This window comes from Cavia porcellus, unplaced genomic scaffold (genome assembly GCF_034190915.1).
Source record: "Cavia porcellus strain 051 isolate PalLab524CR breed Dunkin Hartley unplaced genomic scaffold, mCavPor4.1 scaffold_4, whole genome shotgun sequence".
In the NCBI taxonomy this organism is placed as follows: Eukaryota; Metazoa; Chordata; class Mammalia; order Rodentia; family Caviidae; genus Cavia; species Cavia porcellus.
In genome coordinates this window covers 7864406-7880362 of record NW_026947487.1, presented here as the reverse complement: position 1 = coordinate 7880362, position 15957 = coordinate 7864406, and the positions used below count along the sequence as shown (strand labels likewise).

At 38.4% G+C, this 15957-nt stretch overlaps 1 protein-coding gene across 10 annotated transcripts in view; it reads right to left on the bottom strand.

Moving 5' to 3' along the window:
- The window catches only part of Herc1 (HECT and RLD domain containing E3 ubiquitin protein ligase family member 1), a 224833-nt gene that overhangs the window by 125699 nt on the left and 83177 nt on the right, over positions 1-15957 (bottom strand). For all 10 annotated transcript variants that reach the window (XM_063246766.1, XM_063246775.1, XM_063246770.1 and 7 more), the window contains exons 6-12: positions 11410-11506; positions 10759-10902; positions 9041-9168; positions 5191-5335; positions 4921-5092; positions 2867-3001; positions 2410-2575 (exon numbers count right to left, since the gene is read on the bottom strand). In XM_063246766.1, coding sequence (XP_063102836.1) covers positions 2410-2575; positions 2867-3001; positions 4921-5092; positions 5191-5335; positions 9041-9168; positions 10759-10902; positions 11410-11506 — 987 coding nt within the window. The remainder of the gene's footprint in view (positions 1-2409; positions 2576-2866; positions 3002-4920; positions 5093-5190; positions 5336-9040; positions 9169-10758; positions 10903-11409; positions 11507-15957) is intronic.

Below are 15957 nucleotides of genomic sequence, written 5' to 3'. Positions count from 1 at the left end.
ACTGTGGTCCAACTCTACACCTCTGGCAGGAGATAAGAAGAGCCTTCCTATGGGGAATCTGAGTCATTCCCCACTACCTGTTCAACCATCCACGGCAAGGTTGATAAAATCTATTCAGGTGCAGAGAACTTTCAACAGCCCGTTAGAGTCACACTCTTAAACACAACTAGACAGTCAAAGTTCATTAAAAACACAAGAAAAACCTGTCATGGGAAAGACGGACTAAAACTAATAGTCCAATTTGTTTTTGTTTAAAGCAACTACATAGAAAAATAAGAAAAAAAATACAAAATCAGAACAAGAGGCTACAAAAATAAGGGAATACTTGCAGGATAAAGAAAAGCCTTTTATATTCTAAAAATAAAAGAAACATTTTAAATTTCAATGGAATGATTAAAATGTAACACTAAATTTCTCATGAAAGTAGAAGGGGGAAATGGAAAACAAACAAAGATTATTTTTAGTTTGCTGTTTGTTATGTTAAACTCACACTATCCCATTTCTGATAAATACTAAATTGTTACAGTTCCTTTTCACTCCAACCCCAATGTTACTCTCTTCCTGATCCAAGAGGATATGTTCTAGTAGAAAAATCACTATTGTATTATTCTTTTATTTAAAAAACTGACAGATAATCTATGTGCCATAAAATTCACCTTCTGACAGTACAAAATTCAGTGGTTTTTTTTTTTTTAACCACATTTATAGAGTTACTCATAATTCGGAACATTTTCATCATCCCAAAAACAAACTGTGCCCCTTCACAGTCATTCTCTATTCTTCCCAAGTCTCTGACAACTACTAATCTATTTCCTTTCTCTACACATTTGCTATCTCCACAAATTTTAAACTTTGAGGAGTTAAAAATATGAAGCCTTCTGCATCAGTTTCCTTCACTTACATAATGTTCATAAGGGTCAGTCATATTGTAATGCCTATCAACACTCCATTTCTTTTTATAGAAATGTAACATTTCAGTAATGTTACATTATATAAATACACCACACTTGGCTTAGCAGCCAGCACACATTTGTATCATTGATTTTTTTCCCCAGTGCTAAAGGTTATCAGTTGAACCTAGGATCTCACACCTTCTAGGCAAGTACTCCACTGAGCTTCTCCCCCAGTTGTTTTTTTGTTTTGATACAGTCTCATCAAGTTGCTCAGGCAGAGACCACCACGCTCAGCTGTCCCCACTCTTTGGCTGCTATGAATAACACCTCTATCAGTATTTCCACACCAACTTTTACAGAGACATATATTTTCAATTCTCTTGGGTACAGATCATATGGGGCATATGGTAACTATATTTAAGGAACTAGATAGCAGTGGCATCCTTTTAAATTCCCATCTGAAGGTATGAGCACTCTAATTCTTCCCCCACCTTAAACACATGCTGTTGTCAGTCTTTCCTGATTCTGGCTATTTAATGGATGTGAAGAAGTATCACACTGTGGCTTTCATTTGTGTTTCACTGGTGAGTAGTGATGAGTACTCCTTCAGGTGCTTATTTGTAATATCTTTTCTGAAAATATGTCTGCTAACATACTTTGTTTATCTTTTAACTTAGATTTTTTTTTGTCTTTAGGGTTGCACTGCAAGGAGACTTCATATACTACAAAAACTAGAATTGTATTACAATACAAAAAAAAAAAACTTTTTCAGGGGGCTGGGGATTTAGCTCAGCGGCATAAGCTCCTGCCTTGCAAGCAGGCAGTCGTGAGTTCGATCCCTGGTACCAATAAAAAGGAAAAAGACAAAAAAAAAAAAAAAAAAAGTAAATTAAAAAAAAACTTTTTCAAACAATATCTACTCATTTATACTCACTGTTCTAGTCACTTGTTCCTCTCCAAGCCTATTTGTATCTTCTATCTGCATATACTGAAATGCCAAACTGACTCAAGACGAAACAGAAAATCTGAATGGACCTATAATGAATAAGACACTAAATTCATGATGACCATGATGATGATCATGATCAAGATAATGATAAATGCCAGGTAGAAAAATCCAAGATCAAATGGCTTCACTGGTGAATTCTACTCCCAGTTCTGAATAGGGTCCTGGTAGGAGATTACCCACTTACTCAGATACAAAAATAAGTAAAACTGGGTCCTTTCCCTCAGAAATTCATCTTGTGGTGAAAAAGATGAACATGTTTGTAAATGAAATGTTTGAAACTGTAATACAGTATGGACACAATAAGAACACACATGAGAGAAATCTAAGCTGGTGAGAAGCAAGGACTGAAAGATTTCTCAGAGATGGTCTCTATCTTAAAAGATGAGTTATCCAAAATATTTACCTACCAAGATAAGAGAAAGAATATGCAATGAACTTGTTCCATATACAGCTGAATATACCACATGTGTGGTCTCAGTTATAAACTTATAAGCCCTATTCTTTTACCTCTTGGATTTCATCAGGAACAGTTGAGTCCATCAGCCTGAAGAGCAGATTTCGAAGTGGCCCCGCCTGCCTCCCAAGAATGCTGGTGGCTACCCCTCCTGCCAGTGCAAGAGCAAGGTGATTTGAAAGAAGCTTCAGGCATAGCTTGAGAAAACTGTGATGTTCCCTGAAACCAAATATACTACAGTGAATTTCCAAAACACACAAGTACATGTGCTATTGTTTGGTAACAGTTCCTTATCATTAAAAATGTTGTCCAGTCATGACTGACTGTAGTTTCTAAAATGTGACTTGTGAAATTAAGGATAGCATATTAAAACCTAGATGTTATTAGGGATAAAAATTTAGTTCTAGTCTAGCATCTGAAGAAGCTTCACATAAAGTCAAATGTCAAAAATAATTCATACACATGCCCACACAAACACACAAAATGCACATACTTAACAATATAACATACCTTGATGACGGGAAAGGCAGGGGGGGAATCTCACTGTTTATTTTATCACAGTATCTCTCAAGAAAGGAGCGCAGATGCGAGAAGGTACTCTCTTCAAGATCTACACAGTAAGGTCGGTGCCATGCAACAACTTGTCTAGAGAAGTATAAGGAAACCATAAAAGAGTCTTAAAATGAAATTTCCCCTTTTTTGGGAGGCAGAAGGAGTTGTTTGTTTGGTTGGTTTTTAGAGAGTCTCATTATATAGTTCAGACCATCCTTGAACTCACTATGTAACCCAGGCTAGCTTCAAATTTGCAGCAATCCTCCTGCCTCAGCCTCCTGAGTGCTAGGATTTTAGGTATGCACCACCATGCCTAGCTTAAAATGAAATGCCATACATGGCCAGGGATGTAGCTCTGTGGCACAAGAGCCTGCTTGGTAAGTGCAAGGTCCTGAGTTTGATCCCTGTTACCGAAAAAGAAAGTAAAAGAAAAAAATTTCATACATGATCAAAAACTAAAATCACAGCAGACTAAAGCTGAGAGATTTTGACAAGATACACAAAAATGCTTCCAATTATGAAGGTAATACAACTTTTAGCAAGTGAGGAAACCAAGAATTTACCATCTTTAAAAAGGAAACAAACTGGGTATGGTAGTGCAAGTCTGTAAGCTCAACACTCTGGGAGACTGAGATAGGAGGATCACAAATTCAAATCCTGGGGCAATTTAGCAAACCCCTGTCTCAAAAAGAAAAAAGGCTTGGCATGTAGCTCAGTGTTACAGTGTCCCTGGGTTCAAAAGGTTTTTGAATGAGAAGGAGAAAGAGAAGAACATGTTAACTATCACCTGTGCTAGAAGGCTTGGCTAGTTACTGACCATAAAGAGAGGACTGAGTCACATGATCTACTAAATTCTGGTTCTAAGAGTCTATATTTATATTTCATAGTAAGAAAATTAGTATGAGTCTATAGAATGATACACTGTAATATATTAAAAGAAAAAATTCCTGAAACCTTTGTGTGAAGACTTTCAAGATCTTGAGAAACAACACATACATAGGAAGTAGGAAGCTGCAAATTTAATACTTATACAAATTTCTGATATTCATTTGTTTTAGGCTCTTTTGGAGGTGATTATGAATTTTTAATTGCTTAAAAAGTAATAACGCAGAGGTCTTGAATGCAAACAGAAAACATTCTAAGCTTTGTATCAGCCCACATGCATCTACAAAACTCTGAAGTAACTCAAATATTTCTTAAAATTCAATCTACCATTAACTAAAAACCTTACCTATATACATTATTAGTTTAAAAGATATGGCCATCACCTTAGGAAAAAGCTAAATTTCTGCAAAATAATAAAATAAAAAGCCTCCTTAATTTAAAAGTATGGCCACAATAGGTACCATGAATGTTAAAGTGAAAGTGAAAGAAACTGCTCAACAGGAAAGAACAACTGGGATGGGGGAAGGAGAAAAGAAAGGGAAAAGATACATAAAACACACAAGATATATAACCATACTACTAAGCTCTGTTGCATCTTTTGTTGTTGTTGTTTTAAAGTTTAAAACAAACAAAAAAAGTATGGCCACAATTTTCTTTTTCCCAAAAAAAAAAAACCAGATAAATCATAGTGAGGTTAGTAATTGTTTTAAATTAATAAAGCATCATTCTGATTTTAATTATTTTTTTCTCCTGATATAATTTCTAACACCTTTACCTAAAGATACAGAACAAATTAAAAATGCTTAACAATTAAGAATATCTTGCCGTAGATTTAGCTCAGTGGCATCAGTGCCTGCCTGGCAAGTGCGAGGTCGTGAGTTTGATCCCCAGTACCAAAAAAAAAAAAAAAAAAAAAAAGAAGAAGAAGAATATCTCTTAAATGCAGGGTGAAACTTCTTGCTTAAGAACACATAAAAGCCTCAATATTCAAAGACAAGGAATCTAAATATCATTACTATGATAGTGAAAAATAATAGAAATATTCAGAAAAGAGATTTTATGAACAAAATCTAGTTATTTCTGCTTTTATGGGGTTTCTACTATTATTAAAAGAGTGGCACTCTTACCTGTCCCGAGGGAGAGCAGTCCATGCCAAACTATGTGATGTTCCAGCTGAAATCTGCTGAATAGCTATGCCGTCTAAGCCACTCACTTTCTTTGGTTTAGTGATAGGACCTGTGGAATTTCCTTGGCCACACTGTCCCATTGAGTTATTGCCCCAGGCATAAACTTCATTATCTGAACATAAAAATTACAAAAGAAAACATAAATTTAAACATAAGATATGTAAGAAGGATAATAGTTAATACTATATTTTTAAAGACAAATGACTTTACCATGAGAAAGAGCCAAACAATGACTGTCTCCAATAGAAATATCAACTATTCGAGTGGCAGCCAGTTCTTCAATTAGCTTGGGTCTCAAAGCAGTGGCCTCTGAAGAACCGCAACCTAAACAAGCCCCACATCCCCAAGCATAGACCTGAAAAAAAACAAAAATATAATGTATATAAGTTCCTGAGATGATCAGACTGTCAATTTCAGTTGTTTAGGAATATCACTTATTAAACAAAACTGCAGTTCAGTTCTAAATAATGACTTTCGGGTGTTAAATAATTTGATGTTTTAAAGGTGTGATTTATTATGTTGGATTTTGTTTTGTTTCTCACTGACATTCTGCTTTGTGCTGTTTTTAAACAATCACTATGTTGGACAAGGAGCTGGGCTAAAAAGCAAAGCTGGTCATAGAAAAAGAATGAAAAAGATTCTCAGAGATTCTACTACGGCCACTACCAACTGGTTTATATTTTAACTACATTTGCCTTATCTTAGCAGCTTTGGAAATATTTTCTGTGTGTATGTGTGTATGTGTGCAATCTTTATTTAAAAGGGTGAGTTTTTTCCCACTCCACTGTATTTTTAGATTTACTTTTATTAGTACATGTCTGCAGTGCAGCATGAGTACATTCTGTGTGTGGAACTGGTGCGTAACACAGAAACTTCTCCTTTACAAGCTTCTCATTCTGCGCAGGACGTCGATACTAGACCAAGCTGTGTTGATATAAAATATTTTATAAAAATCACAAAACTGATTCTTAGGATGTTTAAAAACCAGTTGTTCAAGACATTCTTGAGTATCTTTAATTTTTACTAATACTAAAACAACTTACTTTCTGATTCAAGATTGTTGGGGAGAGTGTTGCACGAAATAAAAAGATGAAAGATTGCCAATCCGGCAACCCAAAAGGACCAAAATCAAAACAGCAAACTGAGTACTTTTTTCCTTGAGTACCAAAACCCTTTGGTGGGTTTTGTTAAGATCATATAGACTCTTATCTTATGCTACAAAGGTTAGGTTACTTGTTTGCTAGGGGGAAGCTTTTTGGAGGAAGCTTCCCTTTATTTTAAAAGACTACTGCTGAGAATTTAAATGTCTTCAACAAAACAGAAAAGATGTACGTATAATAGTTTCCACAGAATTTACTTAATGCAAGTACAGAATACAATAAACAAAATCCCCGTACAGTAAATGCCTGTTTTAGGACAGGTTAAGCTCTAAGGACAAGGGCCGGTCTGGTGGTGCACATCTAGAATCTCAGCACTCCGGAGGCTAAAGTAGCAGGACTGCTATGAGTTTGAGGCCAACACAAGCTACACAGTGAGTTGAAGGACAGCCTAAACAGCAAGACCTCATCTCAAAAAACAAAACAAAACAAAACACGAACTACAGAAAAGGGAGTTGGACGTGGTGATGTACACCTGATCCCAGGATTCAGGAAGCTGACACAAGATGATCACTACTAATTTGAGGCCAGCCTGGGCTAAAAAGTGAATTCACGGTCAGCCTAAACTATATAGCAATACCCTGTCTCAACCCCCCCCCCCCCAAAGGGAACTAAAGACAAGGAAGTAGTATAATATATAGTCAAAATCACCACTAAAAATTTAAGTCACTCATAAAGTAGTGTTACGGCTTGTACCTACATGTCTCTCAAAGCCTCATATACTCGAAGATGAGGCTTTTTGGAGGCAGCTGGATCTAGGGTAGAATATGGGTACTGATAACTGAATTAGCTAGCTCACTGATTGGAAGTAGCATAACTCTGGTTGTGGCTGAACGGATTTATTTACTGAAGACAGAATACCTATCCGGGGTGTGGATGGCACCAACCAATAGGCTTCTAGCCTGGATGGAATATAAAGAGAAAGGAGAGCTCACTGCTTCACCACTTTCAGCATGCCTTGCTATGGACTATTCTCTGCCAGGCAACTATAAACTAAACTTCTATAATCTGTGAGCTAATCTTCATTTAACTTGTGGATCAGCAGGTCTTTTGTCACAGTAATGAAAGAGTACAAGTATAATACAGTACTGTCCCTCAGCAAGTTCCTTAAATTCTCTCATACAGTGTTCCTTTAGTTTAGAATTAGTGAAGAATACTTGGCTTAGCCAAGCATGACTGCACATACCTGAAAACCACATTTAAAAAGGGCTAGAGAAGTAATGCCATGTAGAGGCCTTGGATTTGAATCCACTACCTGCCCCCCAAAAAGTCTTGCATTTAGGAATCAGATTAGGCAGTTTAGAAAAAAATACATGCAAAAAATGAGGCAAGCAGGCAGGCACTACTAGGAACTGAACCCAGGACCTCATACTACTTAAGTAGCTCAACCACTGAGTTATAGTCCCAACCCTTTTAATTTTGAGACAGCGTTTCAAGAAGTTGCCCGGGCTGGCCTTGTGATCCTCCTGCTTCAGTTTGTCATGTAGCTGGAACTACAGGCCTGAGTCTATTATGCCTGGCTCATGCCCCATCTTGTAACACAGCAATGATACTTTGCACAGTGGGAAGTTAGCATTACAGATGCCTAAGGGAACTGAGTGGGACTGAGAGAAAAGCAAATGCTAACCTTCCCCTCATGCTCAACAAGTTTAATGGTAAACAAAATGACTCATCATTCCAAAGTGCTGCTTGCTCTCATTTTCTTTTTGTAATATACATTTGATTTATTGTAAATCAAGATGTATGTACTCAAGATAAAACTATTCCATACGGCAAATAAAATACAAGTTACCTTGAAGTTTAATGTAATGGATTTATTGTGTACTATTTACCAACTAATGGTTAAATAGTACTTGATAATTTCTGGAAATTTCAATTCGAATAATCATTTTACATGATCATTTGCAACAAAGTAGAAATTATTTCCCCTTTCATAAAAAAGGAGCCTTTCATGGTCAAGTGAGGTCTGAAATTTACCCATAGCAATATAGCAAATAAGTGAATACCTTTGACTTCAATTCATGGATTCTTATCATAAAAGTCACAGTAAGAAATATGTAAAAGAAAAACAGGCTAAAGTAATTAAATACAAGACAATGACTAGTTTGAAGCAAATTTTTTAGGATACAAGGCATTCCAGGCTCTCAAAAATTACACGCCAATTTCAGTTTTGCTGATTGTCTGCTCTGTGATTTGTAAGAAAACATTTTTATTTCTCTGCCTGACATATAACAGGCTCCTACTTTCGGGAAGGTAACTGATGGGCTCACATTTTCACTGCCATCACTGATGGGAGGATACTATCTGTCTGTTACCTTTCCCGGTCCCTCCTTATCACAAACAGAGGAAGAGTCCATACATACATGAAAAGTTCAAAAACTTTAGACAACATATAATTCTGACTTGCCTAACTTTGACTAACCTAGTTTCTCAGAAATACCTAATCTTCCCAGATTATTTTCACATGGAAATATTCTTTTTACCCTCTTATCGCCTTGAAGTTTTAGTTCATATCACTGATTCCATCAAGATTTGTGGTTGCTTTCTTCCCCTATCTATGATTTTTGGGAAAGGCTTAAAGAGAGAGCTGCGTACTACATGATTTTACAAAAACAGCTTAACAAAAAGAACAGGGGCATGAAGATATAGCCTAGCAAGTAGGAGGCCCGGGATTCAATCTTGGGGAGGGGGGACAGGAGGGTTTTAGGAAAATTTATCTAGATTACACAGGTCACTTCAGAAAACCTGACTCCTTCTCAGATACTTCAAATATTTTTTTAAAAAATACTATATTTCGGTATGCTGCCTAAAAATATATTTCTTTTAATTTCAAAATTTAAATATAATTGCTATCACGGCCTTTGAAATATTATAGTTCTTTTACAGTCATCCTTTAGTCCTACCTGCCCTGTGGATGTCAAAGCAAGTGAAGACTGGCTCCCAGCACAAACTTTGCGAATAAACATTCCTTGTAAAGCTTCAATAACTTTAGGTTTATACACTCTGTTGGTGTCACCATGGCCAAGCTTACCTATAAAAAACAAACATATTTTCAAGGTAAGCATTTTACTTATTCTAAAGACCTCATATTCTTTTATAAATATTAAAGTTGACAAAGTGCTCTAATCTTTTCATCACTTATCTGATAGATGCAGAAAACTGACAACAAAGCTTATTAACAAATGAGCGTTTTTGTTACAAGAAAGTTACCAACCAGCTACTAATCACTTTCTGTATCTTAACCTCATGCAATTAGAATCATTTTAAAGAGATATGGAAAAGTACTTTTTTTCTTTCTCCCCCTTTAATGGCCATATCTCTTAACTTCAACAATACACAGGTTCTTGTTGGATGCAGTGGTGCACACCTATAATCTCAGCACTTGAAAGGCTGAGGCAGCAGGATCTTCACAAGTATGGTAGAGGTCAGCCTGGGCTACATAGTAAATTCCAGACCAGCCTGAACTACACAGTGAGACACTGCCTCAAAAACAAATAAACAATAACAAAAAGCTAACACTTAGCTTCTAGACAAAAATATGTATTCATGTAATTTTTTAAAACTACAAGTTATTTTCAATATAAATTTTTAAAAATTATCTTTAGTGTGTGTGGTACTGAGGATTAAATCCAAGGCCTTCATACTGAGCTACACCCCCAGCTCTTTTTCTGAATTTTATTTTTTATTTTGAAACAAAAACTCATGAAGAAGCCAGGAATGGTGGTGCACACCTATAATCCCAGCATTCAGAAGGCTGACACTGAAGAATCATTGCAAATTCAAGATACTAAGTTCGTTCAAGGCTAGTGGGACCTGGTCTCAAAAAAGATCTTATGAAGTTACCAAATTGTCCAAACTAGGCTCAAATTTGTAATTCTCCCACCTTACCTCTCAGAATGCTTGGATTACAGACAAAACTTTCCACATTCAGTTAAATTGTCTTACTTTTCGTATCTACACTGTTGAGGGATACAAGCAGTTGAACATTCACACTGCTAGTGGAAGTGACTAATTAAAGTGAGCAATGATTTAGTCATTCATTGCAATACTTTAATACTGAAAAAACTACAAACCATCTAGGTACTCGACAATTGGAAAGTGGTTTATAAATCATACTGAAGACACATGAAAATATTGAGCCTTTCTATACCACAAACTGTTAATAGGATATTGGTTGATATAGAAAAGATACTCATAAAAAACAGTCTCATTTGGGCTGGGGATTTAGTTCAGCAGCACAAGCACCTGCAAGCGCTTGGTCATGAGTTCGATCCCTGATACTGATAAAAAAAAGTCTCATTAAATCTAACAGGTTATATCTATGAAAATACACATGTCTACTTTAGCTTTTAAATACATCAATAGAGACATACATATAAATATTTCTGTGTGTGTGTTTCTATATGTAGATATATATAGAGAGATATGCAAGTCTACCTACCAAATGTTAACAATAGTTAAGACAATATTGGTAGGAGTAGAGTTTAATTTTTATTTCTGTTCATGTGGAGTTTTTCTATACCACAAACATGTCACTGAAAAATAAATCTTTTTTTTAAATAAATCTTTTAAAAAGTCAAGAAGAAAGGCCAAAGCAACTGATAAATAATTTTTTACATACCATTGTCTCCTCCTCCAAAAGACCACACAGTTCTTCCATCTTTAGACAGAGCAATAGTATGTGAACTGCCACAAGAAACCTCTCCAACATTGCTAATGTCTTTTACTAACGTTGGAATGTTACGGCTATTGCTATCACCATGACCTTAGATAAAAAACACAATGAAGAAGCAGTGTTAACTCCTTTTCTATAGGCAATCATTGCACAAGTAGAATAAACATCACAAGTTATTTTGAAGTGCATTTAAATATGACAAGTGGAATCATTCCTAGTATCTTCTTAATCAGTCGTTTAGTAGAACGACTGGGGCATCCAGACACCAGTGAAGCATCTGACATTCTATTAATGGTGCTAGAATCATGCTTGTATCAACTTGTTTCCATGACCCAGTTGATTAAAACATCGTATCATGATGGTATGTTTCTTATTCCTAAAGCTGTACAGTGCCTGGCCATAATATAAGCTCTAGGTTAAAAACTTACTAGATTTAATTACATTTTACATAACAGCATGAGCCTGTAGGTATAAAAACTATATGTCCCTGAGCTTAAAATTAACATAATAAATGGTCTATATATCTATTCTCACAGCTTCTCAGTAACTCTAATCATATTTTCTGTAAGAATAACTTTAATTTTTAAAAAAACTTACCTAATCTTCCAAAGTCTCCTTCGCCCCATGTATATAATTCACCATCCTCTGCAACAGCAGCACTGTGCCGGTATCCAGCTGACACACAAACAACTACCTGCATGACACACATGGGAATTTAAAGAGCACAGATGCTAAAACACACAGTCTGTACACTTCAAAGATACTAATATTCTACTAAGACTTCAAGATACTAATATTCACAGCACTTTCAGAAAACATTCTAATATGGAAACTACACTCAGGACAAGACATGAGTGTCCTGATTACTTGTAAGGTAGTCAAGGAAGTGTCTATGTTCTACTTGCCAAGCAACAAACCTTGGCTTCCACCCACGTGAGAGAACTTTTCTCACTGCAAGGGCTGGCAGGATCTCTAAAGGTATCAGTCTAAATACTTGTAGAAATACCAAACGTATCTTGGCTTAGAGTAGGAAAGATCACAGTCCTTTCAGAACAATAATAAACTCCATTCCCAATACTGAGGACTGAACCCAAGGATGCTCTACCATGGAGTGACATCCCCAGCTCTTTTTATACTTTGAGACATGTTCTCATTAAGTTGCCCAAGCTCATCTGGAACTTGTGACCCTACTGCCTCAGGGTCCTAAATAGCTAGGATTACAGGCATACTCCACAGTACTTGGTTAACAATTTTTATAGTTATAGTTAGCACAAAATATCTAGATCTAGCTGATCAAGAAAATCTCATTGTGGGGCCGGGGATTTAGCTCAGCAGCATAAGTGCCTGCCTGGCAAGCATGAGGTCATGAGTTCAATTTCCGGTACAAAAGAAAAGAAAATTATTATAAACTGGGTGTGGTGGCACATTGTAATTACCCTGACACTCAAGAGGCTGAGGCAATAGGATCACAATGAGTCCAAAACCAGCCCCAATACACAATGAGTTTCTGAACTACACAAGACCCTGTCTCAAAAACAAAACATTATATAATAGATCTCTTATTATATAATAAAGAGATTGATTATTACTAATTTAGAAAACTCAAAAGCAATATATAGGCATCTATTAATTAAGGGCGTAAAGAATCACGGGGGTAAAGATGTACAGTACATGAATATAATGCAGGTATCACTCATACCTTCTAACACCGATAGAAATCATAGCAACCAAAAATATGAAAAAAATAACTGCACTAAAAGCTCCATATCTATTTAATCTCCAAAGATTAAACCACTCTAGGAAACTAAATATGAGATTAAATTAAAAATATTCAGCACCAGGCAGGGAAGGGAGGTGGTGGTAGCACTGCAATCCCTGCACTTGAGAGGCTAATGCAGGAGGATCAATGTAAGTTTGAGGTCAGCCTGAGCTGCTACTGAGTTCAAAGCCACTCTGAACAGCAGAGGAAAACTCTGTCTCAAAAAAAAAAAAAAAAAAAAAATCAGCATCTAATAGATTAAATAGATGCTAAAAACTTGTGAAATGTTTCTCAATTTAAAATTGTATGATATTTTTCCTTTACCATATTTGTACTATTATTTGTTTTGTGGTATTGGCTATTGTATTCAAAGCTTCACACAGAGGCTTGGCAAGCCCAAACAGCTGAGCTATACCTTCAGCAATCCCCGCCCCCCTGTTTTATCTACAGGGTCTAAGTTTCTCAGGGTGGCCTAACACTTGGAATCCTCCTGCCTCAGCCTCCCATTAGCCAACAGTACAGGCATACACCACCACATCCCACACTATTTTTTTTCTTTGTTTTTTAATTTTATTTTGAAAGTAAAATACAACAGATCAAGACAGAATAAAGCCAACTAAAATCGTACAGTGCAATTGGTACAGAACTTCACAGCAGGTTACTGGGATAACAGTAATAAGTATCACAGTATATTTCATTATCTTTACAATAGTTGTTCTTTCAACCACATATATCAAAATAAAATGAAATACAGAATATTACAGAACTTATCAAAACAGAATATTGAATAGAGCAGTACCATTAATCAGAATAGAACAAAACTGTTATAAAAATATTTGCCTTCAAAGAGATGGTAGAAGGAAATCCCCCTTATTTGCTATGGTCAATCTCCCAGGTGATGCTCAGATTTCTGGTTCCCATTTGCTAACGGGGGGACAGAAGAAGCGGGGTAAGGAAAGTGGGATATTTGACTGTAGACCATGCACCAGTAGCTTCACTACTGCTTAGCAGGGAGGCAAGCTGGTTGCTTCGCAACTTCCAACATAGTGTGGATCTCAGAAGACACTGGTGGTTCTCCCCGTGAAGGGGCTGTAGTCTGCCACACCACCGCTGCTTACCAGGGAGGGGAGCTGCTTGCTTGGTCTCCCAGGGTCCTAAGTTCCAACATGGTACAGATCTCAGGAGACACTGGTGATTCGCCCCCTGGAAGGGCCCAGCCAGCCACACCACCACTGTTTACCAGGGAAGGGAGCTGGCTTGCTTGGTTTCCCAGGGTCCTAAGTTCCAACATGGTGCAAATCTCAGGAGACACTGGTGGTTCTCCCCCTGGAAGGGCTGCAGTCTGCCACATCACTGCTGCTTACCAGGGAGGGGAGCTTCTTGCTTGGTTTCCCAGAGTCCTAAGTTCCAACATGGCATGGATCTCAGGAGCTGCTAATGGTTCTCCTCCTGGAAGGGCTGCAGTCTGCCACATCGCAGCCACTTACCAGAGGGGAAATGTTTGCTTGGCTTCCTGGCATCCGAAGTTCCAACATGGCGTGGATCTCAGGAGACACTGGAGGTTCTCCCCCTGGTAGGGCCATAGTCTGCCACACCACCGCTGCTTACCAGGCAGAGGAGCTTCTTGCTTGGTTTCCCAGAGTCCTAAGTTCCAATGTGGTGTGGATCTCAGGAGACACTGGTGGTTCTCCTCCTGGTAGGGCCACAGTGCCGCCGCTTACCAGGGAGGCATGCTTCTTGTTTGGTTTTCCAGGGTCCTAAGTTCCAACATGGCACGAATCTCAGGAGACACTGGTGGTTCTCCCCCTGGAAGGGCTGCAGTCTGCCACACCGCAGCCACTTACCAGGGAGGGGAGATGCTTGCTTGGCTTCCCAGCATCCTAAGTTCCAACATGGTGCAGATCTCAGAACAGAATTGATTTGAATGATGGTTTTCTCTGTCTCCTTGGTTAACAACGTTAATCACAACGGCCTCCGGCCTCTGTTAATCTCACTTACTTGTTTAACAATTGGACCTTACATTATAAATGAATTAGTAAAATATGTCAAAGATCAGGTTCATAAAACTCATGATTTTAAAGACACAAGTTTATGAACAGATACCTCTGCTTGAAAACTCCATGAGCCAATCATTTGGATCACTGACAAAAATCAGTTGGGAATGTTATGCTCTATGCTTATCACCCTAGTAACCATGTACCCAGAGCACCGACCACATTGTTATAAATTAACTGAGGTGTGCTATACTGTTCTGTATGCATCATCACCTTAGTAACCTGTTTGCTGTGTCAACCATTGTTCCCTTTGTGAAGAGACAAATGATGATGTGTCAACCTTTGTTCACCAAGGGCTGTAACTTCAGGAAAAATAAAAAGGCCTTCCTAATTCCTGCTCTGTCAGGTCACTCAGTTAATGTGCTATAAAAATCTGTCAAAATTCTGATTTAGTTGCACAGCTTTGCAAACTCCATCTTCTCTATGCCGCTGGGTACCAGCTTAAATAAAGCGCTCTCTTACAGACGTCTTGCCCTCCCCACCTTGACAACAAACAACATCATGGGGGTACAACACTGACCACCTTCCTGATGTGTGGGAAACTCCCTAGAGCTACTGCCCCACGCCTGTGTCCTGTTGTACTGGCCCTACAGGTCCTCATACACCTTTATGGGATTAATTACTGGTAGGTCACCCTGATTGGCAGGGCCAGGCTCCCTCTCTGTAATCTCTAACTGGCATCTGGGGAACATGACTCTCTCCCCTGTCCCTCTAGCTCCAGACACGGGGATCCAAGGGCTCTCAGGGCCACCAGGATGCCCTTACTGCACTCCCAGGGCGAGGAGATCAAATTCACAGTGTGTATGGGCGAAGGCCTGAGCCCAGAGTCCAGGGGAAGACAGAAGATGAGGCTTGACAGGGTGGCATTAGGGTCAAATGAAACCCACTCTCGTTAACTGTTACCATCACTTCTTAAAGGAGTCTTCATACTTAGTAGGAAGCTTTTCCAGGAAAACCACTCTCCTCTCACTTAGAAAATATCATTTGGTAAAACTTTTTTTTTTCAGACTGATGTAACTTTCAGGAGATGCCTGTGTGAAGTCCAGTGCTTGGGACCCACTCGCATGGGTCGTCATGCACGCGCACACGCACGCGCCTGCACCTGTGAAGTGGGCTTAATGTGAGAGAGCTGGGGCGCAAGGTCACAGTCCGTCTGGGGTCCCGCTTGATAGCGCCCAGACCAAGCCTGAGCTCAGGATCCCTGATGGCCCCGCTCGCTGGGCTGGCTGGGCTAGCAGGTGCAGTGTGGTGTGGAGCAGAGCGGAGCGGGGAACCCCACCCCACCCCCCATGCCCGCTGAGTGCCCTTGTGGGTGGCCGAGGACTCCCTGCC